The sequence below is a fragment of the Poecilia latipinna genome, unplaced genomic scaffold (assembly GCF_001443285.1).
Source record: "Poecilia latipinna isolate Pla-1442-1.1 unplaced genomic scaffold, P_latipinna-1.0 Scaffold158, whole genome shotgun sequence".
NCBI lineage: Eukaryota > Metazoa > Chordata > Actinopteri > Cyprinodontiformes > Poeciliidae > Poecilia > Poecilia latipinna.
Genome location: NW_015112774.1, coordinates 268,223 through 291,024, shown reverse-complemented (window position 1 = coordinate 291,024; position 22,802 = coordinate 268,223). Strand labels below are relative to the sequence as shown.

At 37.6% G+C, this 22,802-nt stretch overlaps 1 protein-coding gene across 4 annotated transcripts in view; it reads left to right on the top strand.

Moving 5' to 3' along the window:
* vps13b (vacuolar protein sorting 13 homolog B) overlaps nucleotides 1–22,802 on the top strand; it is a 311,731-nt gene that overhangs the window by 32,669 nt on the left and 256,260 nt on the right. For all 4 annotated transcript variants that reach the window (XM_015029616.1, XM_015029614.1, XM_015029612.1 and 1 more), the window contains 8 exons: nucleotides 1,187–1,309; nucleotides 1,702–1,839; nucleotides 3,272–3,359; nucleotides 4,989–5,174; nucleotides 7,494–7,663; nucleotides 8,882–9,076; nucleotides 11,664–11,788; nucleotides 22,473–22,657. In XM_015029616.1, the coding sequence (XP_014885102.1) occupies nucleotides 1,187–1,309; nucleotides 1,702–1,839; nucleotides 3,272–3,359; nucleotides 4,989–5,174; nucleotides 7,494–7,663; nucleotides 8,882–9,076; nucleotides 11,664–11,788; nucleotides 22,473–22,657 (1,210 nt within the window). The remainder of the gene's footprint in view (nucleotides 1–1,186; nucleotides 1,310–1,701; nucleotides 1,840–3,271; nucleotides 3,360–4,988; nucleotides 5,175–7,493; nucleotides 7,664–8,881; nucleotides 9,077–11,663; nucleotides 11,789–22,472; nucleotides 22,658–22,802) is intronic.

Genomic DNA, 22,802 nt, shown 5'->3' with positions numbered 1-22,802 from the left:
TCTAGTCATTTAGCTGGACTCAACAGTTCAAAGGCAAAATTCCAGATTTCACACATTTTATATTTAATGTCTTAAAAAACCAAAATGTTTCTGTGCAACTAAACATTAAATGTTTTTGCAAAGTTAAGTGCTTAAGTAATTTAAAAAAAATGTTTCCTAAAATTATACTGCTTGCATCTGTAATGAAAATACAAAATCTAAACAGTCTCTTCTGGTTCAGACTATTCTATTATTTACCACTGTGGACAAAATCTTGGGTGGTGAGATAACTGTAAGAATTGGTTGTGAGGTTAAGTTGATGGTCTGTGGTTTTTGTTACAGGCAAGTCGATTTGCCACCCTAGACATCCAAAAATGATTCAACAAATATCAAATGTTGTCTTAGGATAACATCTTGAAGATTATTGCCCATTTTCATTCCATCCCGTCTTTAATGTCCTACTCTAATAATAAGGCCATTAACGCCTCCAGCTGGCTTCTCACTAATTGCTGAGCTCATATCACTGTCTGATCTGACTGAGGCAGTTTTGCCATTTTAAGAAATCAGTCTTGCATCTCCCATCACACCGTGTGACTCAGGTTACTACCAAGATTTTTAGAATATCGATCTTGTACACTGTGACCAGTGAAATTTTTTAACTGCACAGTGTGTAGTGTTAAGGTCATAGCTGACTTGTTTTACACAAAGTTAGTTTGATGCTAAAGCTGGTATGTCTTATAACGAGTCATTTACCAGTCATGTTGGCTTTCCCTCTGAGTGGGAGTGGAGTGTAGTACTGAAAAGCCTTTGTCAGAACACATTTTGAATGAGGTTTTAGAAAGCTCCTATAATGTTTTGTCAAAATTTCACCTAAAGCACATATAAGTTTACCATTTTTATCTAAAAGAGTAAATAATTGGCACTTAAAACTACTAAGTCTTTAAATATTTAATAAATATACATATTGCTCAAGTGCTAGCTGGGCAGGCTAATGAAAGCGTACTACCTCTCTGTTATAATATTACTCATTTATAATGTGGTTGGTCATATGTTTTCTTTTAGTTCCAGATAACTGTGTGGACAGAGAACGGTGTTTAGCTAAACTCTTCAACTCATTCTATCAATGTTCCTTTATTACTATTGATGTTTAAACAGAGACGATTTCAGAAAACTCTGGAACCCTTTTCTTTTCTGGTTATATTTTCAGGTACTCATGATGGGGGAACCCTTCTTCAACTGTCAGATTGGCTTTGTCGGCTGTCGGGCACTGTGCCTGAAAGGCATCATGGGAGTTCGAGACTTTGAAGAAAATTTGAACAGGCGTGAAGAGGTAAAAAGAGCCTAACATATCTTTTTATGAAGAAACCTTTAAGAACAATTGAAGCCAAAAATATAATCAAATTATTCTCTCTATTTTCAAAGGAGATTGACGCATGCTTGACATCATTTAGTAGTTTTATTATTAGAACAAAATGTGCTTATTCGTTATGGTGGTATTGTCATGTATATCTGTATCGACTTACAGATAAATAATTGTTGCTTTTATTTTACGTATTTGCTGTATTATTTGTTGTATACATTCAAACACTTCATTTAGGTATAAACATATGTTCAGTTTTATTGTGAAAATAATAAATTTGCTTCATTTTACAATAAATAAAAATGATTTTAAACAGATTTTTTCACAAAAGCTTGTTTGATGTTTTCTTCTTCTCTGTAAAGGATGCAGTGTTCTTCAGCTGTGGGGACAACCTAAAAAGTAAAGGGATGACTTACCTTACCAACTCTCTGTTTGACTACCGCAGTCCAGAGAATAATGGAGTAAAAGCTGAGTTCATCTTAGACTCTGCTAATCATAAGGTAAGTAGAACATGCCTCTGGTAAATAGAATGACAAAATGCAGAATTAGATGATATCATCCAGATAACTCTGCATTTTGTTGATATTTGATTTTGACAGTGATATAGATATTTGAAATTTTAACATGATGCTATGTTAAGCTTTATAATTGATTATGTCCTATTTAAAGCATAGTTCTAGTTTAATTTATTCATTGTTTTTACTGCAAATCTTATAATAAACTTCGATGTATTATTTTACCACTCTCACCCAGCTGGCTGTAATGCTCCAGCTACTCAAGTATTAGTGTTAACGCCATTGTTCCTGATAATCCACTGCTCCCTTGATCACCCCTGCCAGCATAAGTGTTGACTCTTCTTTGAAATGTTCATGACCCTCAATAAAGCTGGTGTTTGGATGTCTGTCCATCCTCCCATCCATCCCCTCTCTGTTTATAAATGGACGTTTAAGACTAACTCAAAGATTCTGGTGTTAAATCATCATCAGAGATTTTGAAACCAGGCTGACTTTGATCCAAAAGCATGCCACATCCATTAGAAATCCCCTAATAAATATTAATCATTAACCTGTCTCTCTGATAAGGTTCTCCTGAAAAAAGCTGCTTAAAGAAATTTTGGGTAAACGTTAGGTGGGTTGTTGAAGGGAAGGACTGAGAGTTAGTTTAATCCTTTCAGTGATTCATGTGGAAGGAAAACTTACCTCCTGACCTTCCAACTAATGAGTTATAACAGTAGGCCTTTAGACAAACAAACTTTCAAACAGGAGTTTAAAAATCTAGAAATGTTAAGAAACAGCTTTTTCTTATTAATTTTTTTATTTATTGTAAACTATTTAAATAAATACATTTAAAAAAGGCTGTTACCCAGTGCTGCCAACCTTTTCTAAACGAATTCAAACTGGAATTACCTGTTGAGCTTTACTTTATCATTCATTTTTAATGTTTCATGGCATTTTGTGTTTCAGTGATTTTCTTTTTCCGCCACTCTTCTTTATGTCTGTTAAACTGCAGACTGACACTTGCCTAAGAAAAACAAAAATACTGTTTTTTTTAATTAATCAATTTCTTGTTTGCTGTAAGTTATAAATATCTTAGAGATTTTTCTATTTACACTAAATTGACCTCTTAGTGGTCAATCGAAATTTGCAGTTTTTCAGTTGTGAAACACTTACATAGTTTACTTGCTCTTATAGTGTTTTTTCTTTTAAATCTTAACTGTAAGGTTCTGTGTTTTTATTGGGCTATTAAAAAACCCCAACAACAAACAAAAAGCAAATGCCCAACTAAGTAGTTCTGCCACTCAATAGCTTTTTATCTGTGATATGACCCTCACTACCATATCTCCCTTGACCCCAGTCATTGCCACTCTTAAAGGCTATCAGTGCGTTTGCTGCCTTGTTGCCATGTTTACCGAACTCTGCTTTTGTCTGATAGGAGAGCTACACAGAGATAGCAGGCATGCAGCGCTTTGGGGCTTTCTATATGGATTATCTCTACACAATGGAAAACAGCAGCTCCAAAGGTATTGTTTCATTTCTTCTTCCTCACACAGTTTGTTTGGTTACCTTGTCACCTCCTCTTTCTTTCTCTCTCGCTCTTCCCTCCTTCCCCCTTTCTTTCTCTCTCACTCCTTTTCTCTTTTCTTCTCCCTGTCAACTTGGCCCACTCAAGACTTGAAGAAAGAGCTCTCCTTGTTTCATTCACAGCCACCTGGTCCTTGACCCTCCCTGTCCTCACTCTCACCCCAAACTTACCTGCGGGGCAACTGTCAGAAGTGTTTAGTCTACGCTGACACATATTTGAGTTTCTCTCTCCTTATTGCTTGTTGAAACAATGTTTCCCCCTCTTTCTCTTTACCTGTAAGCTGTTGAGAAAGTGAATTGGCCCCACTTGCCTAATTAGGTGTCACTCTTCCTGGCAGAAGTCTTAAGATGGGCAAGGTTCCTGATTCCATAGCAGCAGCAGCAGCACTTGAGATTGTTTATCCAAATCCAAGATATCTGAAGATCCCATTAAGAGATAAACTGTTCTTAAATTGGAAATGTTATTGTTGGACCTCTTTGCTCAATTGCCTTTTTTCAGTTCTGGTGGGAAAGATTCATTTTGTGCTCTTCTGCTAAAGAAATTAATTCTACACTCCCTTGTTGTCATTTATCTTTTTTAGTGGCAGTAGTCCAGAACAATATCCTTACTTTTGCTTTAAGGTGATAATGAATGAGTAGAAGAATAGCTCTTTCCTTCTTGAACATGCCTCTGATCCTATATTAACCCCCAAAATGACTCGACTCTGCATTCCCACTGGAGTGCAGAGTGACAAACAAAATACTTAGGTCAGTTAAATACACCTTAGAATAATTACTGCAGATTAAATTTATTTTTAATCTTGAGGAACAAGGACGCTTTCAGATGTCTAAATCGGTGCTAATTTTGGCCTCCTCATCATTACATTGACCATTCTAACTATGGCCATCTGGTTAATGTTAGGCATAATCCACTGCAGCCCTATCTTACTGTGGGGTGGGGTGGGGAGGAAAAGTGGCAATGCCTGTCGCCTTTTATAAGTTTCAAAAAATCTATGAGTTACAACCCTCCCTCTCAAGCCGATCGCCCCCCCCCCCCCCCCCCCCCCACACACACACACACACACACACATACACACACACGCAGCCACACAAAACTTAAAGGTCGCAGTGTTTAACTCTGAGCTCAGCGTATTGCTGGAATGTAATGGGAATAAAGCAAGTTTTGACCCTTTGTCCTCATCCTCCAGCTCTGCGATTCTTCCACCCCCGTCTTTTATTTTTAATTTCTGTGATTTTTTTTTTTTTTTTTTTTTTGCCGGGGAGCTTAGTCTTTTAAGTGGACTTCTGGTACATGGGCCTAAGATGAATGAAGGGACAGCTGTGTGAGAGAACAGGACATTTGGAATATTCATCACTTTGGTTGTTCATGGCTATGTGTTTTGCTCCTTACTGCTGAGTTACACCACAGCTATCTTTGTGGTGTTATTCCAAGGAATAGAGGAGAATGTAATACTGCAAATATTAATATGAAAAACACATATTTTATTCTGTCCACAAAAAATGTTCACATTTGGGGCTGAAAGAAGATACCATCAGTATTTTAAGCCATCCTATTATGTTTTTTGTAGGTACTCAGGACTTTACTGGACTACATCCAGATGAGTTGGCACCTGCAGTTCAAGAGACCTCCATGAAGAGGCTGGTGGTCGGACCTCTTGACATCCGGCTGCACAGTAGTGCAGCACACCGCATCCTCAAGATGATCACCTGTGCCATGGATCACGAATATGAGCCTTATTGCAAACCACAGGAAGGTCAGAGTTCACTCTTGAACATGTGACCAAGCCTCACACACTCCTGTTTCACTCTCCAGATCCTGTATTTTACCCTCACCATAAGGTGTAGCAGTTATACTTTCTAATGTCTTCATCACATTGCTATCTACTTACACAGTCTGTTCCTCAGCACACAGCTGTGCATAAAAGTAGCAACTTTTAAAGCCTTTTGAGGAAGTTTGAAGCCAAACACATTCTCTTAGTGATCATTCCTAGATACTTGTAGAGGTATGAGCATTCCCTGGGTGGTTGTGAAAGAGAGAGGAGTGCGCTTCTGTGTTTAATAGTTGAAGCACTAACGTTGTGAAAGACTTGGGAAATAAGTTTTACCCTGGTTTAAACGACTTCACCTTTGGAAACAAAATATGACAGATAATGATTCAATCAGAAGTGTTGTCCTTTGGTCAGTATTGATACTTTTCTTGTTTCTACTGCAGGGGCAGGGATGAAAAGATTCCCAGGTGGAGTTATAGAATTAATTTATACAGCTGGCTATTAAAGGCAGTTCCAAAACATATCACACAACATGTGTATTATCTTACAGTCTCATTTATACTATTTTGTGGAGATGTACTCATGCTAATTTTGTAGCTAATTTCAGATTTGTGGTCTTTGCAAATCTTTAACCTGTTATTAATTTGATCAGACTGCAGTTTTGCTCTATGAATTATAAGAAGAAATAACAGCAATGAAAATATTCTTTCTAGCCTTTTTGCTGTGAGCAGTCATTAATTACTTATAGCACAAGGCAACGTCATGCAATTGTGTGAAAGAGAAGTCGCTGTAAAACAAAGGCAAAGTAGTTACAAAGTTTAACATTTTAAATTGGCTTTTGCCATGTTTAATCTGGCTAGCATTCCAAATAATATCCTTTTCAATCTCTGAAAATTTCAAAAACCTGCAAGCATTTCTAAATCCAGCATGTTGTGTGACAAAGAGAGTTTAGAAACTTAAAAAGTTAAACCATAGTTGAACCTTTTGATCAACTATGTCAATTTTCTTTGAAATCGCTTCTTTACCTCTCTGTGCTTTGTATTAAAAACATTGCAGATACTGAAAATGGCTCCTATTGAGTCTTCTTCACTTATCCAGCATGACCTGGTCAGAGCTTTTTGTGGCTCATTTTCTGATCAGAAAAATATGTTAAGTTTCTGACCTGTTGGTCAGCTGGCAAACTGAACTTTGGCTGACTCCAATAAGTTTACAATATTATGCACAAAAGAAAAAGAATACTTATTTACAGAGTGCTTTACCTCCTGTTTTTAGATTTACAACTTTCGAACTAGGAATAAAAAAAAAAAAAAAAAAAAAAACCCAACCCATTTTCAGTTCCTCACTTTTAAATCTTCCATGTTTTCAAGTAGAATAATCTCTGAGAAAAGAACAAATGCTGCTCGGTTGTCTTTTCCATATAATTTGGGTGTTATGTAGTCCCAGAATTGAAGTCCAGATTTCAAATGAGTCAGGGATTTTTTAAAACTATGCGCAATTGTGTGTATCTTTACATGCACAGTTACTCTTTTTCAAGTGTATTACAGTGAGTTCTGTTCTGAATGGTTAAAGACTATTTGTCTTCATTACCACTTTGTTGTGTCCAAGCTCAATTAATTATCTAATTGTGCATTGAGGATATCTAGTTGAACCCTGCCACTCGATTCTTTTTAGACAGAGCAGTGCTAGTCTAATCTAAATCATACTCCAGGTTGGCCAGAGACCAACAACTATTAGATTAGGTTCTGGGACCACCATGGAGGTGGGAGCCAAGCCCATCAGAACCCTAACAGAACTAAAAGAAGCCAGTGTCCCGGAACAAGAGCCAAGACCGCAACAGAAGGCTACCTCAGGCATAAGACATGGTATTCCTCATTAAAGGTGGGCAGGTTTGACTTTACTGCTGCCTTTTCTGGGGGGGTTATAATTATTGATTTTATAAAGCTGTTCATGAACATAGCTACTGAAAAGCACACTAAAGCTAGTGCCAAAAGGCTTCAAGTAAATCAGTTGTGATTTATTTGATGGTTACTTTTTTTCTGGAAACCTGATTATGTAGTTCATGTAGCAGGCATAGTGGGATGACGCAGAATTACTGAAATTGATTTACTTGCCAAACCGTTTATATGAAATCCTAATGAACACCTTACGGGATTCCTTACTTTATTAAACCACTGATTACTCATAGCAGCATTCATTCTAAAATTATACTCTGACACTTGCAATTTAACATCAGTATCTCTTCAATATCTAAAAGTAAATATTCTAAGGTTAAACGTGTGTATTTGTGTCTGAATACCTCTGCAGAAGCTATTGAGGCGTGCCATGGTCTAGCTACTCCAGAGGAGATCTCCCGTCTTGAGGAATTCATCCCGACCAGACTCACTTCTGTCACTCTGCTCCAAGTCTCTGTTACCGTCTCCATGGCAGAGTTCAACCTTCTTCACACACTAATTCCTGTCATCTTGGGATATAAGGTAGCTCCTCAACATCTTGTTTTGCTCCACTCAGCAGCCGTCTGTCTTCATTCTTGCTGCACATTTCTTTAACATGTTTAAAAGCGTCTTTAAGTGCCATGAAGGATTGCATGGTGAAAATCTCTAACAGATGCCAAGTGAGACTTTTGGCTTCATCCAACAGAGTCTGACACTCTTTTTGATCCAAATGTGGTTAATAAATGTTAGGTTATGTGTATTTTAAACTCCTTATACAGAAATCAACTGGTAAATGTTTACATTTTGACAACTTGCATTATATTTTGCGATATATTTTGAATTAGAAACAAATTAAAGATTGATTACAAAGCATGGCAAATATTTGAAAACTATGAAAAGCAGTCATATTTTATAAACCATCATTTTAATGTTATAATTGTCAATAACGTGAGCTGTGTAGTTTGGAATGGAAGTCATGTTTTCTTTCTAAACTTTAATAAGATTCAAATTACAATTTTCTTACCTGGATTTAATCGACTAGTCGCAGGCTTCTGACCTGCAAAGTTAATCAAAACTTTGCTTTTATTTCTGTGACGGTGATGACATCACAACAACAGTGTGTTTTTTTTTTTTTTAGGTTTGCTGTTTTAAAAAAAAGTAATACAAAATAAACCATGTGTAAAGTGAAGGTGTTTTTGATTAGTTTTAGTTGAGCAAAACTTTAGTCTTATAATTGCTGACCACTGGTGATGAACTCCAAGTCTTGCCATCACTCTGATCTTTAGCTGTCTTCAAAGTTCCCAGTCTTGACTTTGACTGCCTTAGACTTAAATTTCAACACCCCTCCCAGTTAGAAATATGTTAATAAAATTAAAAGATTAGTGCAAGTCGAAAGTTTCCGGGATGTGAATCATTTTGGGCTTAACTGGTGATAAATTGTCATATCCTGAGGAAAGATGGCTCAAAAATGTTAAGCATCACCAAAGTCTACAGCATCTTTCATGCTTGTATTGGATTTATAGACTACACTTTATTTACATTTTATTCCATGTTTATCTTCCCTTTTTTGTCAAACCACTGATTAGAAATCAGATTGAAGTAGTTAAACTGTCACTGCTTTATCAGACTGAATCTAAAGTAGAAACATTTTAGTATTATTGTCAACTCTGAAGCATATTAATGTGAGAATGGGCTAGAATAGAAATGCAAGGATTATGTAATCTTTGTTTTAATCCTTTTTTCTTTTTTTCCCCTCTTCAGGCTGCACCAAGACCAGTCTCTGTGCCAGTGTTTCAGCCATTGCACCCGCTACCGTCCGTGCGGTTTCAGGTTGAAAGGGTGAATTTTGACCACTCTGTTCCAATGTATGGTCCAGAGCTGGTCAGTACTGTCAGTAGCCTTAGCCAGCCCCCAGACAACCTGCTCCACCACTGCTACTCACATCTCTACCTCAAGGTGAGCAGGAGAATACTGGCTATGAATTTTTCTCATAGAACTTCAGCTAAAAGATTATAGGGAGTTCTTTTGCTTTAAAATATAATTTACATTAAATGCACAGGATAAAGCATATTTTATAAAAATAAATATTTTATCCCCTGCTGATTTTGTAAATGTTGTTCCTTTATTGTGGGGAGAGACAATATCAACCAAAAATCCAGAAAATACAGTACATGATTTGTATGTGATGAACTGAAATATTATATTTTGGAAAAACATGGCTTAGAAATTGCTGCAGAAGCTTTTATCGTTAAGCAGAGCACTAGGATATTTCTGTAGTTTGTCAACAGGTCTGCCAAACTCTGAGGAGGGATTTTTATCCAGTCCTGCACTTTGTTGAAATTATGTGCTCAATATGTGATCAATTATGTGCTCATGTTACACTCATCGTTCAGTCTATTAACTGCAGAAGTTCCTGTTCTTACCTCACCAGTCGGATCAAGTGCACCCCGTTAACATGATCTAACCAGTCTCCACTGCTCAGTCTTCCGAAAAATATGTGGAGGAAGCTAAAGTTGTTGGTTGCTAACAAACTAGAAGGATTTCAGTGGTTTAGTGCAGTAGTATGTGCAAACCAGCTGAAAAACTACAGAAAATGTCTTGGTGCTGCGGTTTCAAATAAAGGATTTTCCACCATGTTCTGCTAAAGCAGGGGTCCCCAAACTTTTTCCTGCGAGGGCCACATAGCTGTTCCTTTCTCTAGTCGGGGCCGGTCTTAGGTTTTGGAGACAGAAACCTTAGAAAATCCTTGTTGAGGGGGGGGGGGGGGGAGACGACGACGACGACGACACATTCGCGCTTTTAGATAGATTTTTACCCAGAATGCAAATGGAAAAAACCGTGAGTGAAACGGTGACTGGGACTGACTAGTATATATTCCATTGAGGGAAAGTTAAGTTTCACATCTGCTGAAGAGCCCCCCTGGTGGTTGAAGAAAAATCCACATATAAACCAGAAAATACAATATATGAAAAAAAAAAAAAAAAAAAACACTGAATGCCCTCTGGTATGAGGAGGCAGGCCGGATCCGGCATTGTTCAGGGGGCCGGACCAAATGACGTGGCCCGCGGGCCGTAGTTTGGGGACCCCTGTGCTAAAGGATCAAATAGTTATTTTACTCAGCGATGTGCAAATCAGATTTTAATCTATGATGTAATTCTCTCTTCTGTATTTTTGTTTGATATTCTAACTATTGTAAATTTATTTTTGTTTTAACAGAACAATCTCACTACATGCTGCTGTTTTGTTTTTGTCAAGACAAACAAAACCTTTAGAAAATGACTTCTTAGGCCTTTATGTGCAGCATTGCAGTACTGTGGTGCCTTCTTTCATATCTGCTGTACTGTATTTTTGAAGTTTTCATGCAAATAAAGCATAACAGTAGATATAAACTTTTTATGTTAATATAAAATTCCCGCAGAACAAAGTAATACACATAGACTAGTCAGTGTAATGGCCACTTCATCTTTTTATAAAACTAACCAGACCTGAACTAATTTGTGTTGGACCAGTCTTCCAGGGTTCTGTCTAGGGGTGTTTATAAAAGCAGGATGTTTACTAGATGTTTTACTGGTCGTTCTTATCAAAGGGTCACTGGAGGGTTAACAGTCAACTGGTCAGTGGCTAAGGATTTTTGTGACCAATCAGCATCTGTATCTGTCAGCGTTCTAACTGCCTCTGGATTTTGGCAGTGGGATCATGACAGGGTGGAGGTCACTCTGGCCGCAATTCACCTTAATCTGTTTTATTGATGCTTTTTGTCAGTGCCATGGTGTCTGTTTTGAGGGTAGCGTTTAGCTCTTCTCACGTTTCCAAGATTATTGGGAAGAGCTCAAAAATGCGTAATAACTTAACAAGGCTATAAAAGAAAACTGTCAGTATTTCTATTTTCTAATAAACTGTAAAATTGCATAGTGATCTTGTGACAAAAAACCTTAAATTCAGTGTCTTTCATGCAGTTTATGTGGCTGATGCCATCACTGTAGCAAATACATGACTGTATGTTCTGCTCCAAGAGTGGTGTGCTGTTTCAGATCAAGAAGATAAGATAAATGTACATAACTTGCTTAATAGTGCTGTGATGTATTTCCATCCCATCATTATAAATCCAAACAACTAACTGGAATATAAAAAAGAGAAATAAAACAAATATTGTAAAACTGCACTTTTTTTTTTTTTTTTTTGGAAGGTGTTGTTACTCTGGGATTAATTTTTTTGTGGGATCTTTCTCTAAATGTGCATGTTGTCTAATGTATGGGCGTATTGTAGCTGAAGTGCCCAGAAGGAGGCCATGATGTCTAGGCTAAGCCTGAAATTGACAGTTTTAAATCACGGTATGTTAATAACAGGATAACTATTCTTAGGGACCTTTTCTGAATTTTTAAATTAAGCATGAGTCAGTATGAGATAGAAAAACCACACAAATATTATGAACATATCTTCTATTATGGATGACCTTCTGGATACAGTAATTTGGTTGAGCTGTTCAGCAGCATGTTTTCCCCCTCAGTCCATCTCCTCTTTAACCTCATCTGTCTCATTGCAGGTTTTTGGGTTCCAGGCAGGCTTAACATGCCAGGACCGCATGGGAAGCTTCCTGCCTCTCATCTCCATCATCCCTTCTTTCAGCACAGCAATCTATGGAAAGCTGATACAGTTGCCTGCTTATTGGTGAGTGTGTAAACTTTTGTTTGGTAGAAATTTCTGTGAAAGCACAGTAGATGAGCCACACTTTTGACGTTACTTTGAATTCACAGAAAAACAGTAACAGCCTCGGCAACAGGTAATTTTGAGTGCGGCAAAAGTCAATTTAAAAAAAGGAAAGATGTATCATTTCATTTTGTACATGTGAATAAAGGAGACAATACAAAGATGAGAATAAAATGAATCTTGACTCTTAAAATTGATTAAACCAGTTTTTAACTTGTACTTCCTTGCACCATTAATTAATTAACCATCAATTTAATGGGCTGGAGTTGGTATTGCTTAAGAGAGACTCTTTACGTTGTTTGTTTTTACATTACAGCTTTGTAATGTAAAAAAAAAAAACTTACAAAGCTGCAAGTTAAGCAGCTTTGTAATGTTTTTTTTTATCTATATGGAGCAAAAAAAAAAAAACCAAACAACAAAAAAACACTTGCCATTATTCACTCTGCCACCAATCTCAGTAACCTACTGTACTTGGGGAAAATCCCACACAAGTTCACCCTGTGCCCTCTCTCTCACACCTTGCAGTCAGAGTGCCTGTTAAGGCAGGAAGCTTGTGCCAGAGCACCACCTTGGGAATCTATTTCCCCCATTAGTTCAAATTTAAACACATGAAGACCTGCAGATGGCTTTGACTTTCTTGACTTCTTCTCCAGAAAAATAATGTATCTGCTGCAGAGTGGTTGCTTTATTGGGAAGGTAACCAGTTTGAGCTGGTGCTTTGACAGAACCTGAATGTCTGTTCTCTCTGCTACTGTGAAAATCTATTTGAAGTCTGTCTGCTCTTTGCTCAGAACTCCAATCTCTTCCCCAGATTCACAGCCTCCCTTAAGTAGTTGATTCAGAAGCTTTATGCAACAATTACCTGTTAACTTTTATTTTATTTTATTTTATTTTTTAAATAACAATAGGAAGATTAGTTTTGATGAAATAAGATTATTTTACAAATGTACTTTCAGTGGGTCAGATGCTAATGCTCACAGAGTGTGGTGGTGAACTATATGAAGTGTAGTGTTTACTTATCCAAATCATTGTTTGTGAGTTTGACATTTTTTCTCAACTTTTTGCCAGTTAACTTGATCTTGATGTTTAATATTTTGGAGAAATATTGAAATATGGTTGCTATCGACAATTTGTTCAGTTTTTTTTCTTTTTCAGTATTTTCCCTTCAGGCAATAATAGGGGCAGTTTGCTGTGTTACGTTAAATAGTCTTGACTCAGAAACTTGGCCTCTGTCATTTCAGTCAATGTGACTCGTATTTGACCCCCACCTGTCTTTAAAAGGAAGCAGCTTGCCAGACATCCTACCTCTTGTATTATCTGTCACTAAAGTCAAAATCTCATAAACACAGCTTCCCAGTTTGCTGCTGGAAGAAAGGTGATAGGCAGGTTTTAAAGAGTTCATGGATATACTAGATGACAGCAACATGCCTCATAGACTTTGGTCCATGCTGACATGATTTTGTCAGCTCTACATCCTGATGCAAATCTACCCGTCTGCTTGCATGATTGTGAGTCTGTATGTTGTCTGTTATACAGACAGTAATGGTTTACAGATAAATTGTCTAACTATTATACTGTGCCAGTTTCTACAAATTCACAGTGCCGATTGTATGGACACCTGACCTTGTGGATAACTCTGTTAAACCTTTTAGTCTACATAAATTCCACACCTACTTCTTCACTCCTGTTCCCCTCTGAGAAAATATGGAATGAGGGGAGGCAGTGTACGTTAGAAGTGCCACCTGCATTGATTTCCCTAAAACTTAGCCTCACTCTCACTCAAACACATGAGTGCATACGCATGCACACTTGCGCTCACACCATATAATATTCCTTATTCAGGGCCACCTGACGGCAACAACATATGGAGGCTGGCTGTGGCCCACCAACCAACCAACTAACCAGCAGCAGCTTGGTGTGGTTCGTCGCGTTGCAGGCCATAATTCAAGCCTCCGCCAGCTTTTATGTGGCATTTTTAGCAGCCCCTATTAGTTGCACAGCTATTTCTGAGGAGATCATTTTTTTAAAGCATGAAAGCATGTGGTATTACAGGTGCATGTTATACAGCATCTGAAAGAGGACTTAGTTTTAGACTGGTAGCATAGAAAAGAATGTTGGTTTTCCCTTGATATCTCATTATTGGTCGTAGTCTATTACCCTGTCCCAGTTAAATTCCATTTTTAGCACTAGCTGTAAGATTTCTTCACTTTTTTATTTGAAGTTTAGAAGTGCCTTACTACGTCTGGCCTAGTGGTCTAGACTCTAGATTAGCTTGTGTTGTGATTTATGAAGTCTGCTTGAGGTATCTGAGGCATGAGGCTTCTGGTGTGATTGTAATGCCTCATTACTCCTGTTCATAGTTACTCATAGCAAGCTGCTCCTGGTCTATGTCTCCGACTACAGCCAAAAGCTGGATGACAAATGTTTTTTGTGTACTTGAAAATAGAGCCAAGTTAAATTTAGAAAAAAGTACATGAGCAGGATGCAGTCATGAGAACATTGATTGTGGCTTTGACATTTGTGAACTAGCCAGATTTGCAGGCAATATCATTAAATAACAGAATTTGGATAAGAAAAACTGTGCAGTAGATGGTGCATTGTAAAAAAAAAAAAAATAGACATATCTATTTTTTTTCTGGTGCATGTTATCTCTGAGCACATTATGGAATATTAACAAGGATTTTTACTTTCTACTCAATTGTTGGATCAGCACATAGGCTACTTCGAAGCAACATTTGCCAGTATGATATGAAATGTTTTAGTAAAGGTAGTTATAACAGTGTTTGTGTATAAACAGGTGTGTACTTAACAGTTGGAATATGGCATATGATGTAGTTATGTTCCACATTTTACTCAAAGCCATTTCATGTAAAGAATTGTGAGCTGCAAAATATTTTTTTTGTTCCACAGTCTATAAAATATTTTGGCCTACTCTGCAGAAAGAAGTTTTTTTCTCTTTTGCGTCTGGTGTTGGACAGTTTTATGTGATTTTATGGCTGGAGGAAATCAATGGATGTATTGAGCCATGTTATTTTAAGTAAATGGCTTGAGAAAAAGCAAATCTTATGTCCTCAGTGATTGACATTCCTGCTATAATAAGCCGTATATGCCTTTCTTAGAACATTTAATCACATCAAGAGTTGAAAAGTAACGTTAGCAGTGCAGCAGAAGTGCTATTCCTTCACTTTTTTCTGTGATATATTTTAACCTCAGTCAGCTTGGGTTTTAATTTATCCCAGAGATGTACATTTTATGTTGTAATGCCAGGAAGGCAGCGTTAATCCAATCCAAGAACATCTCCTAAATTTTAACTTGACCATTAAATAGATTGTGTCATGTACATTAAGAGCACCATGGCACATGTAAAAGCAGCTGGAGAAGTTTTCAGTTTACCGAAAGACTCCCATTAATTCCTGAATTAGTCATCTGAGGACCTGACACTGGACGGAAGGATAACAGTGGGAAGTAGGGACGTTATGGATGGATTATCAGCTCTCTATGGATTATTATCTCCTGTGGTGTGCATTCCACTTTCCTTTCCTCTCCACCTGCCTTCAGTAATATTCCCATTTCTTCCATAAAGGAAGATGATGAAAATTAAATCTGAGCTGCAGAAATCATTCATATCTTTAAATCTGAACTTTATCTACACAAAGTGGGGAAAAGCTTGTTCTGTTAACTTTAATTTCTTCTATCCTAGTTTTCCTCCACAGCTGGACTTGTTGAACAGAGGCAGAAAGCTGAATGTCCAGTAATCCGTTGGCCTTCTTTAACGCCTGATGAACTGCATCATTGTCATTTTCTCGCCTTGTGGCCTGCAGCTGTCTGAGGCACTTGATTAAAACATTTCTTTTAGTAATCCCTATGTAATAAAGCTGTCTCTAGAGAGAGAGAGAGCAAGAAAGGGTGAGAGAGCGAGTGTAGACTTGTGTGCATGTGTGTACATTTTGGGTCAGGGTGCTCCAGATGTCTAGATAGGGGGGGTGTGAGTGTGTGAGAGTAAAAGACGGCAAGTTTTTCTTGCAAAGAGTTTTTGCTCATGTATTATTGGGAAAGTCAAATATTGAGGATCATTGACTTTGAGGAGTTCCAAAGCTTTACGCTGTGGTTGCAAATGCAATCTTGGACCCTTAACTTGTTTCCAGATTGAACCCAGATAGTTTTGCCATGCTGGATATCAGTGGAGATTCCAGTTAAGATACAGTAACGTCATAATTGCTTAATTGTCCCAGTAGAGTAAGCATAAGAAATGAGCTAAAGTGAAGTACCTAGATAAAAAATGTCCAACAGTGAGGGTTTGTTGTGTTTTTAGCTTGTCAGTTAGCAAATCATTTTAATGTATACTTGCATACACTAAAATGTATGTAAGTATACTTCATATACTCCTATATTCCATTTTTGACTATATGGCAGACACAATTAAAAATGTTTCACAAAATAAATCATATTTAGTGCTAAGTCAGCAGCTGAGTAAAGTATATCTTACATTGTGCAAGTAAAATGCTCAATATCAAATAAAATGCTTAATATTTGCCCTCTGCTTTTTACATCATATGCTTTCATTAGTTAAGTGAACAAGTTGTCCTGTGCCTAAAAGGCATGCCTCAACCTTTGTGATCTAGTAAATAGCTAAAAATGTTGGTGCAGGTAACAATAAATACACAGAAATTTAATTACATTAGTAAAATCTTTACGCTTAAAAATTAGAAATAATCCACCATTTACTTTGCTTATCATTTATCCCATGGGTGTAAAAAAAAAAAAAAATCTATTTGCTTTTTATGTGCCTAATTTTACTAATCCATTAAATGAAGATAAGATTACTGAAGAAAACATTTCAAGGTGGACTGTAGAAATTAAATAGATGAGGTATCACTAAAGAGCAATAAACTTGTGCTTTAGTTTTTAATTTAGTCTTGTTTTTAGATACTTAATATACTGTAAAGTGTTTACTTGTTCAATAAATCTTATTTTGAAGCATTTGCAACACATACTAAGTCAAGTTTGTTGTAGGATAAAATTGGGCACGTCACAGCAATAAGTCACTGGTTATTACCAGGAGCAGTCAGTTCTTGTCTAGAATGCAGTAGGCTCCTGAAAGTCCTTTTCTCCCTCAATTTTGGCACTGGTTCCCCCAAATAAGCTCTAAAAATTTAGAAACCATTATTGTTAGTGGATTTGTGAACCTAGTTTTGGAATTGTGTCATTAGGAGTGGTTAATTAAAGTAGGTTGTGACAGTGAGTGATTTGAAATAATTTCAGATAAGGGATTGCTGGTCTTATGACAGTTGCTATCTATGGTATTTATCAGACAAATATGTCAGCCCTTAATTGATTGCCCTGGCTCTTCTGTGGACTTTGCAAATAGACACAGATAAGGTAAAGTAAAGAGAAAGTTTCACATGTTCTAGAGCCATGAGATGTCCTTAGGAATGTTAAATCCTTGGGACAACTCATTGGTGCCTTCGCTACATTCTGTGGTCTGACTCCCTGTTTAATGAGTTGGTATTCTCTAGTAATTATATTACCATTACAGTTTTCTTTTTTTGGCAAACTTATTTGATATAGGCCTCCCTATTAACTGCATTTTGTAATGCGTGAGACGACAATTTGTTGGTACACAACATTATACAGGTAATTACATAAATGTATATTTTGGAAACTTTAAAAACTTTCTAGGGTTTTATTCTGTAACATAATGTTAACCAACAGGAATCACCCAATGGTGGGTGCACAGGATTCATTCTGATCAGAACCCTTAACTACCCAGCTTACTTCTTTCAACATTGTGGAGCAGCAGCTATATTCTTAGCTCTGGCCTATGACAAAGGAAATTCAGAGCAGCTCCTTTAATCTAGGATTCTGTTCTTTTAGTCAAGATTTCTATTTCCATCTAGAACTGGAATGTACATAGAATGCTATATTATTAGCTTTGCTTCTTTGGTTCAGCTGGTTTTCACCATTGCAGACTTGAGTACTGTCTGGATTGCTGCAAACAATGCCCCATCAGTTTCCCACTTTATTGTACCATCACTCATGAGCAAAACAAACAGATAATCAAACCCTTCTGCTTGAAGGAACAGTCCACTTTTTTCTATTCAAGAACTTTGGCGTTGAACTAAAAGAACCTGACTCTTATCCCAGCCGCCACACACATGGCTGTAAATTGCTTTAATGCATGCTAAAGGTCATAGCTTGAAATACCAACAGAACCACATAGTCTGTAAAATGCAAAAATGACAGTGAGACTCCTAAAGCTCTTACTGTTATACAATGGCTGGATTGCTCTTAAGGCTCCCACATACTCAGGCATTCTCTGTGTATGCTGCGAACTCCACACACACTGTCCATAGACTGCTGAGATGTCATAGTAGAGCATACCTATTACCTACATTCCTTGTGACAAATTCCTTCATTTTCCACAATCTGAATGGATACTAGCAAATTTGATAAGCTAGCTGAGTGCCTAGCTGTATTTCTTCTCCACTAGGGGAGCCACAGCCATCTGTCAGTGCGGCACAGATGATGGCAGTCTCGCTTTGTGTCCTTGCAACTGGTTACACCGACTCTCAACTTTGTCAGCGTGATGTTACATACAAAACAGTTTGATGCGACACATTCCCAGTTTACTGTGTGACACCAAGTACATGTACATGGTAGTAAATATTGACTTTTGTGCGTATGTGACGTCTGCTTTGAGTCTGCTTTGAGGACGTGTATACCTCTACGGATGCATTTGGTGCAGCAAGTACCACCAAATGCTTTGAAGGACTTCCATCACCTCCTTACCAAATCTTTACCCTTGCAAATGTCAAAGCTGACATGCACTCTCTGGTTACCCATCTTAAATATTCAGACCACCTCTCTGGTATGCCATTTCTTAGGTTTTGTCATAATGGGCCACCCACAACACCATAAAACAATACTTGAGAAGTCATGTTAGCCCCACATTGCCCAAAGCCTCAAGTCTTTTGGCTGTGTGGAGATTTTAACAGCTTCTTCAACCCTGTAAGTCCATTCAGCGTCACTGTTTTTCTGCTTTGTTGCATGCCAGAATTTTTTTGAGGCCACCTGCATGGTTGTGTTTAATTTTTATGGTCATGAGAAGAGCTAACCAAGTCCTAAAGATTTACTTTTTCATCTTGATCATTTTAATTATCTCAGTTGCATGTTTTGTCCACCACCAGTCTGCTATTTTCACAAACTACATGTAGGCTGTGTTTTGTCTGATCTTATTGTGGACAAACGGAGAAACCTCTCTAGGAGCTGTGAGACAAATTTCAGTAATAGAGTCCAAAGCAGATGATCAGCTGATGGTTCTGCTCCTCTCTCCATCCAAGTGTCCAAGATATAAGCCACTGATCTGCTGTCATTAGAAAAACGACATTCCATTTTTGGCTTAAAGTGACCTGGTACCAAATACACTTTAGGTGCAGATCAGGAAGGCTATTCCTCCAGATCACATCCTTCCAGGTGTCTCAGTTATTACCCACATGGGAGTTGAGATTGCCAAGAAGAACAACAGAATGTTCAGTTTGCCTCTTTATTCAGTGAACCATACTCATCTGGTTTAGATAATCTGAACGACTGTTTGGAGCATAAGTATAAACAATCAAAAACTTCTCTTTTACAACTCAATGAGACAACCCTATCACTGGGGATCCTCAGCAGGGTGGCTTGCAATTAACCCAACACCAGTGTAATGTTTCTGCCTCAAGGTAAATCTGGACTTTCTGTCCTGGCACTGAGGTGGCATTCCACGTCCATAGAAGTAGATTATTACCCCCAGGAATCAACAACTCCAGGTTGCTACCTTCCACCTGGCTCACTTGGCACATGACCTCAGCTTCCCCTACTGGAGGTAATGAACCCATGAGAAGTTGACTTCCTGTATCCTTAGTCACAGGAACCAAAGCTTGAGCTTAATTTGCTCCCCAAAACAACCAAACAAAGATGAGGCAAGCTTTTTTTTTTTTTTTTTTTTATCAAGTAACACGTTGTTAGAGCAGTGGGATTCTTTTCAGTTTTGGAATCATTACTGCCACCGACCGTGCTTTGGCTCACTAAGCTGCCATTAGTAGTTTGTACTTGAATGTAAAGGTGTGTTGGAGCTTGTGTGACAGCACATGTGTTGGCATGGGATTTGTGTGAATTTCCAGGAATTTATCTCTGTTGTTTGTAGGATGTCTTCATGTTTTTTATGTGATTTGTACACAGTGTGTATAAAACAAGAATTAAATTTAATTACAAAAAGAAAAAGAAAGTTGAGACAATATAAATATCTCTGCTTATATCTCTAAATCTTACCACTGTATCTGCTGTTGATGCTAATCCAATTTGACCTTTGGATTGCTTTTGTTTTGCTCAAAGCCTGTGGCAACAGTGAAAAGCTTCCTGCCAAAAAGCTGTTTACCATGCTGCAGCAAGAAACACTGACCGTGCCAGCTACTTAATGAAATACGATGAGTGCCTGGCTGTTCTCACATCCAACATTCCCAAAACACCCTAATGAGGGTTTCTGCTTCTAATTTATTTCCAAGATCCAAGATGGTGTTCACAAAGAACTGGGTATATTATAATAAAACAGGTGCATAATTAAACTTTTAGGGGACCACATGCTCATGACAGCTCCCCTTAAATGCTATAAACACTCAAATAAGCCAACAAACTTTCATCCCTTGCCAGTCCTCTCATTGAAGTGGCTCTGCCAGCACATTTGCTTTGCATGTGGGAGCATTGTTGATGCTGTGTCGTCTTTGCTGTCTTTTGTTGAAGTGCAATGTCTTCTAATGTGCTCATACACATATACTTTGCACAAATTTGAGCACACAACTTACATATTACTTACGTATGATTTATGTCTTGTTGTATAATGCAGCAGTAGGGATTGTTAATGCCTAAAAAGCATGACCTTGCATAATTTACCATGGTGCCAAATGCATCAAGTAGACATGGTTTTGGGTACGCTGTGTATGTCAGTGTTGTTGAGGTAAGACTCACTGTATTTGTCATGTCTGAAGTTTCTTACCCCTTTGTTCCCCTGTCCCATTGTGCCTTTTTATCAAATTCTCACACTTTTTGCCTTGTAGTAGAGACAGCAGTCTTCAGAAGTCAAAGCTTGCAGAAGTGCAGCTCACACCTCTTGTCACAGTTCTGAACCACCCAGGAGTAGAAGAAAGAGAAGAATAAAGAGAGCCTTGGAGGAAAAAGAGGGAGGGAAACAGAGGAGCTAAACGATTGCAGAGCTGAGAAAAAGATCAACTCTGTGACATGTCCTGCACTTGAAACGCCATATTTTGTGTGTGACTGAATGAAAAACGAAGCACATTTCTGACATTTTCCAACCATTGTTAGGATAACACACATTTTATTTTCACTAAAATCACTGTTGGGGATAAAAAAAACAAAACAAACTTCTTTGTTTCCGTTGCATTGTTGGTTATGCATGTGTGCACACACAGTGACTCATCAAAAACTATATATGCAAAACGGTGTCCACTGCAGCTCTGTCATAAAAAATTTTGCTGGGCGATACATTGTCCCAGAAGTTATTGCGATAAGTGATAATATTGTTGAGACCATTTTTGAGTAATGTAATGGTAAAGGCATAATAATAATAATAATTTTAGTAGAGATAGAGAAAGAAAAACACAATAAATTTTGCAAATTGAACTTATTGAAGTCCCTTTAATTTATCACGTGATTAATTGATTTATTGCAACAGGCCTAGTTCAGTGCAAGTTGTTAAATGTAGCATTGGACCTTTTACAATGGAGAGAAAAAAATCTGTATATTCTGGTTTAGTTGAAGCATCCAAGGTTTTTTTTTCTCCAGTAAATTCTGATAAGGTAGTTTTCTATAAAAATCAGCTTTGTCGCTATGATGGGCACAAGTGCTTTGTTGCCCTGTGTACACTACTATTCGTTGTCTGGGGATATTCATGTTTGTTAAATGTGTTTTGTTATGTATTTGATCGAAATGACTGAAGAACATTGTAGGATTTGAGTAAGTGATAGGCAGGTAGTTGTGTTGTGTATTGAAAAAAAAAATACCTTTAGAAGATTTGGAAATGATTAAACAAATAGAAGGAACACTAAATAGTGAGCTTGTGTGGATGTCAGATGATAAATGAGACCATGGTCCGTTGAGGTTCTGATGGACAGAGGCTCAGAGGTTTCCATCTCAATGCTCTGTTACCTCATCTCCCAGAACACTCAGCTCATCTTGTCATGTGTCTAGAATCTCACAAGTTCTCTCTCTGCACTGCGGACGTATGAAATGTTAAATGTGTAGAGATGTATTTCAGGCTCAGGTTTCTAGGGTGTTCATCTTTTCACATAAATCATCGTCAAAGTTGTGACAACGGGGGAGAACAGGGTCAGAAAACTCGACCTGCTTGCCAAGTAACCAAGGAAAGCTTGGCTTACCCGTTGTTCTCCTTCACTCTAACTGTTGGAACCTAGTTCATTGTACTTGGGCCTTTTTGCTGAGTGATTGTGGTGCTGTTTTTATTGAACAATAAAATTTATATACTTGAGTTTCTGTGTATCTCTACCAATTCGACCAAGCGATTATTTGCTCATTTGGAACACATCGGAACATCATCCTTGATGTAATCTTGCCTGTTCTGTTCTTTCTTTTGCAGGAGCAAAAGGTCATCAGTCCCCACCTCAGAGTGTATTTTTGAGCTTCCGCATTTTGCTGTACAGGCCACAAGGCCTCAGACACTTTTGCTTCAAGCAATCTGTCAGAGCTGGACCCACAGTATGGTGAATGGATCCCCAGTGCCAATCAGTGACAGTCTGCTCAACGAGGTGTTCAAAGCTCCAGGTAAGCAACATTTATGTGAAGTGAGATGATATTTGCCGTTTTCAAAAAAAAAAAAAAAAAAAAAAAAAAAAAAAAAAATTTTATTAAAAATTTTTAAATTTTTTTAAGGATCTCTTTTTTTTTTTTTTTTTTGTTTTGTGTGTGA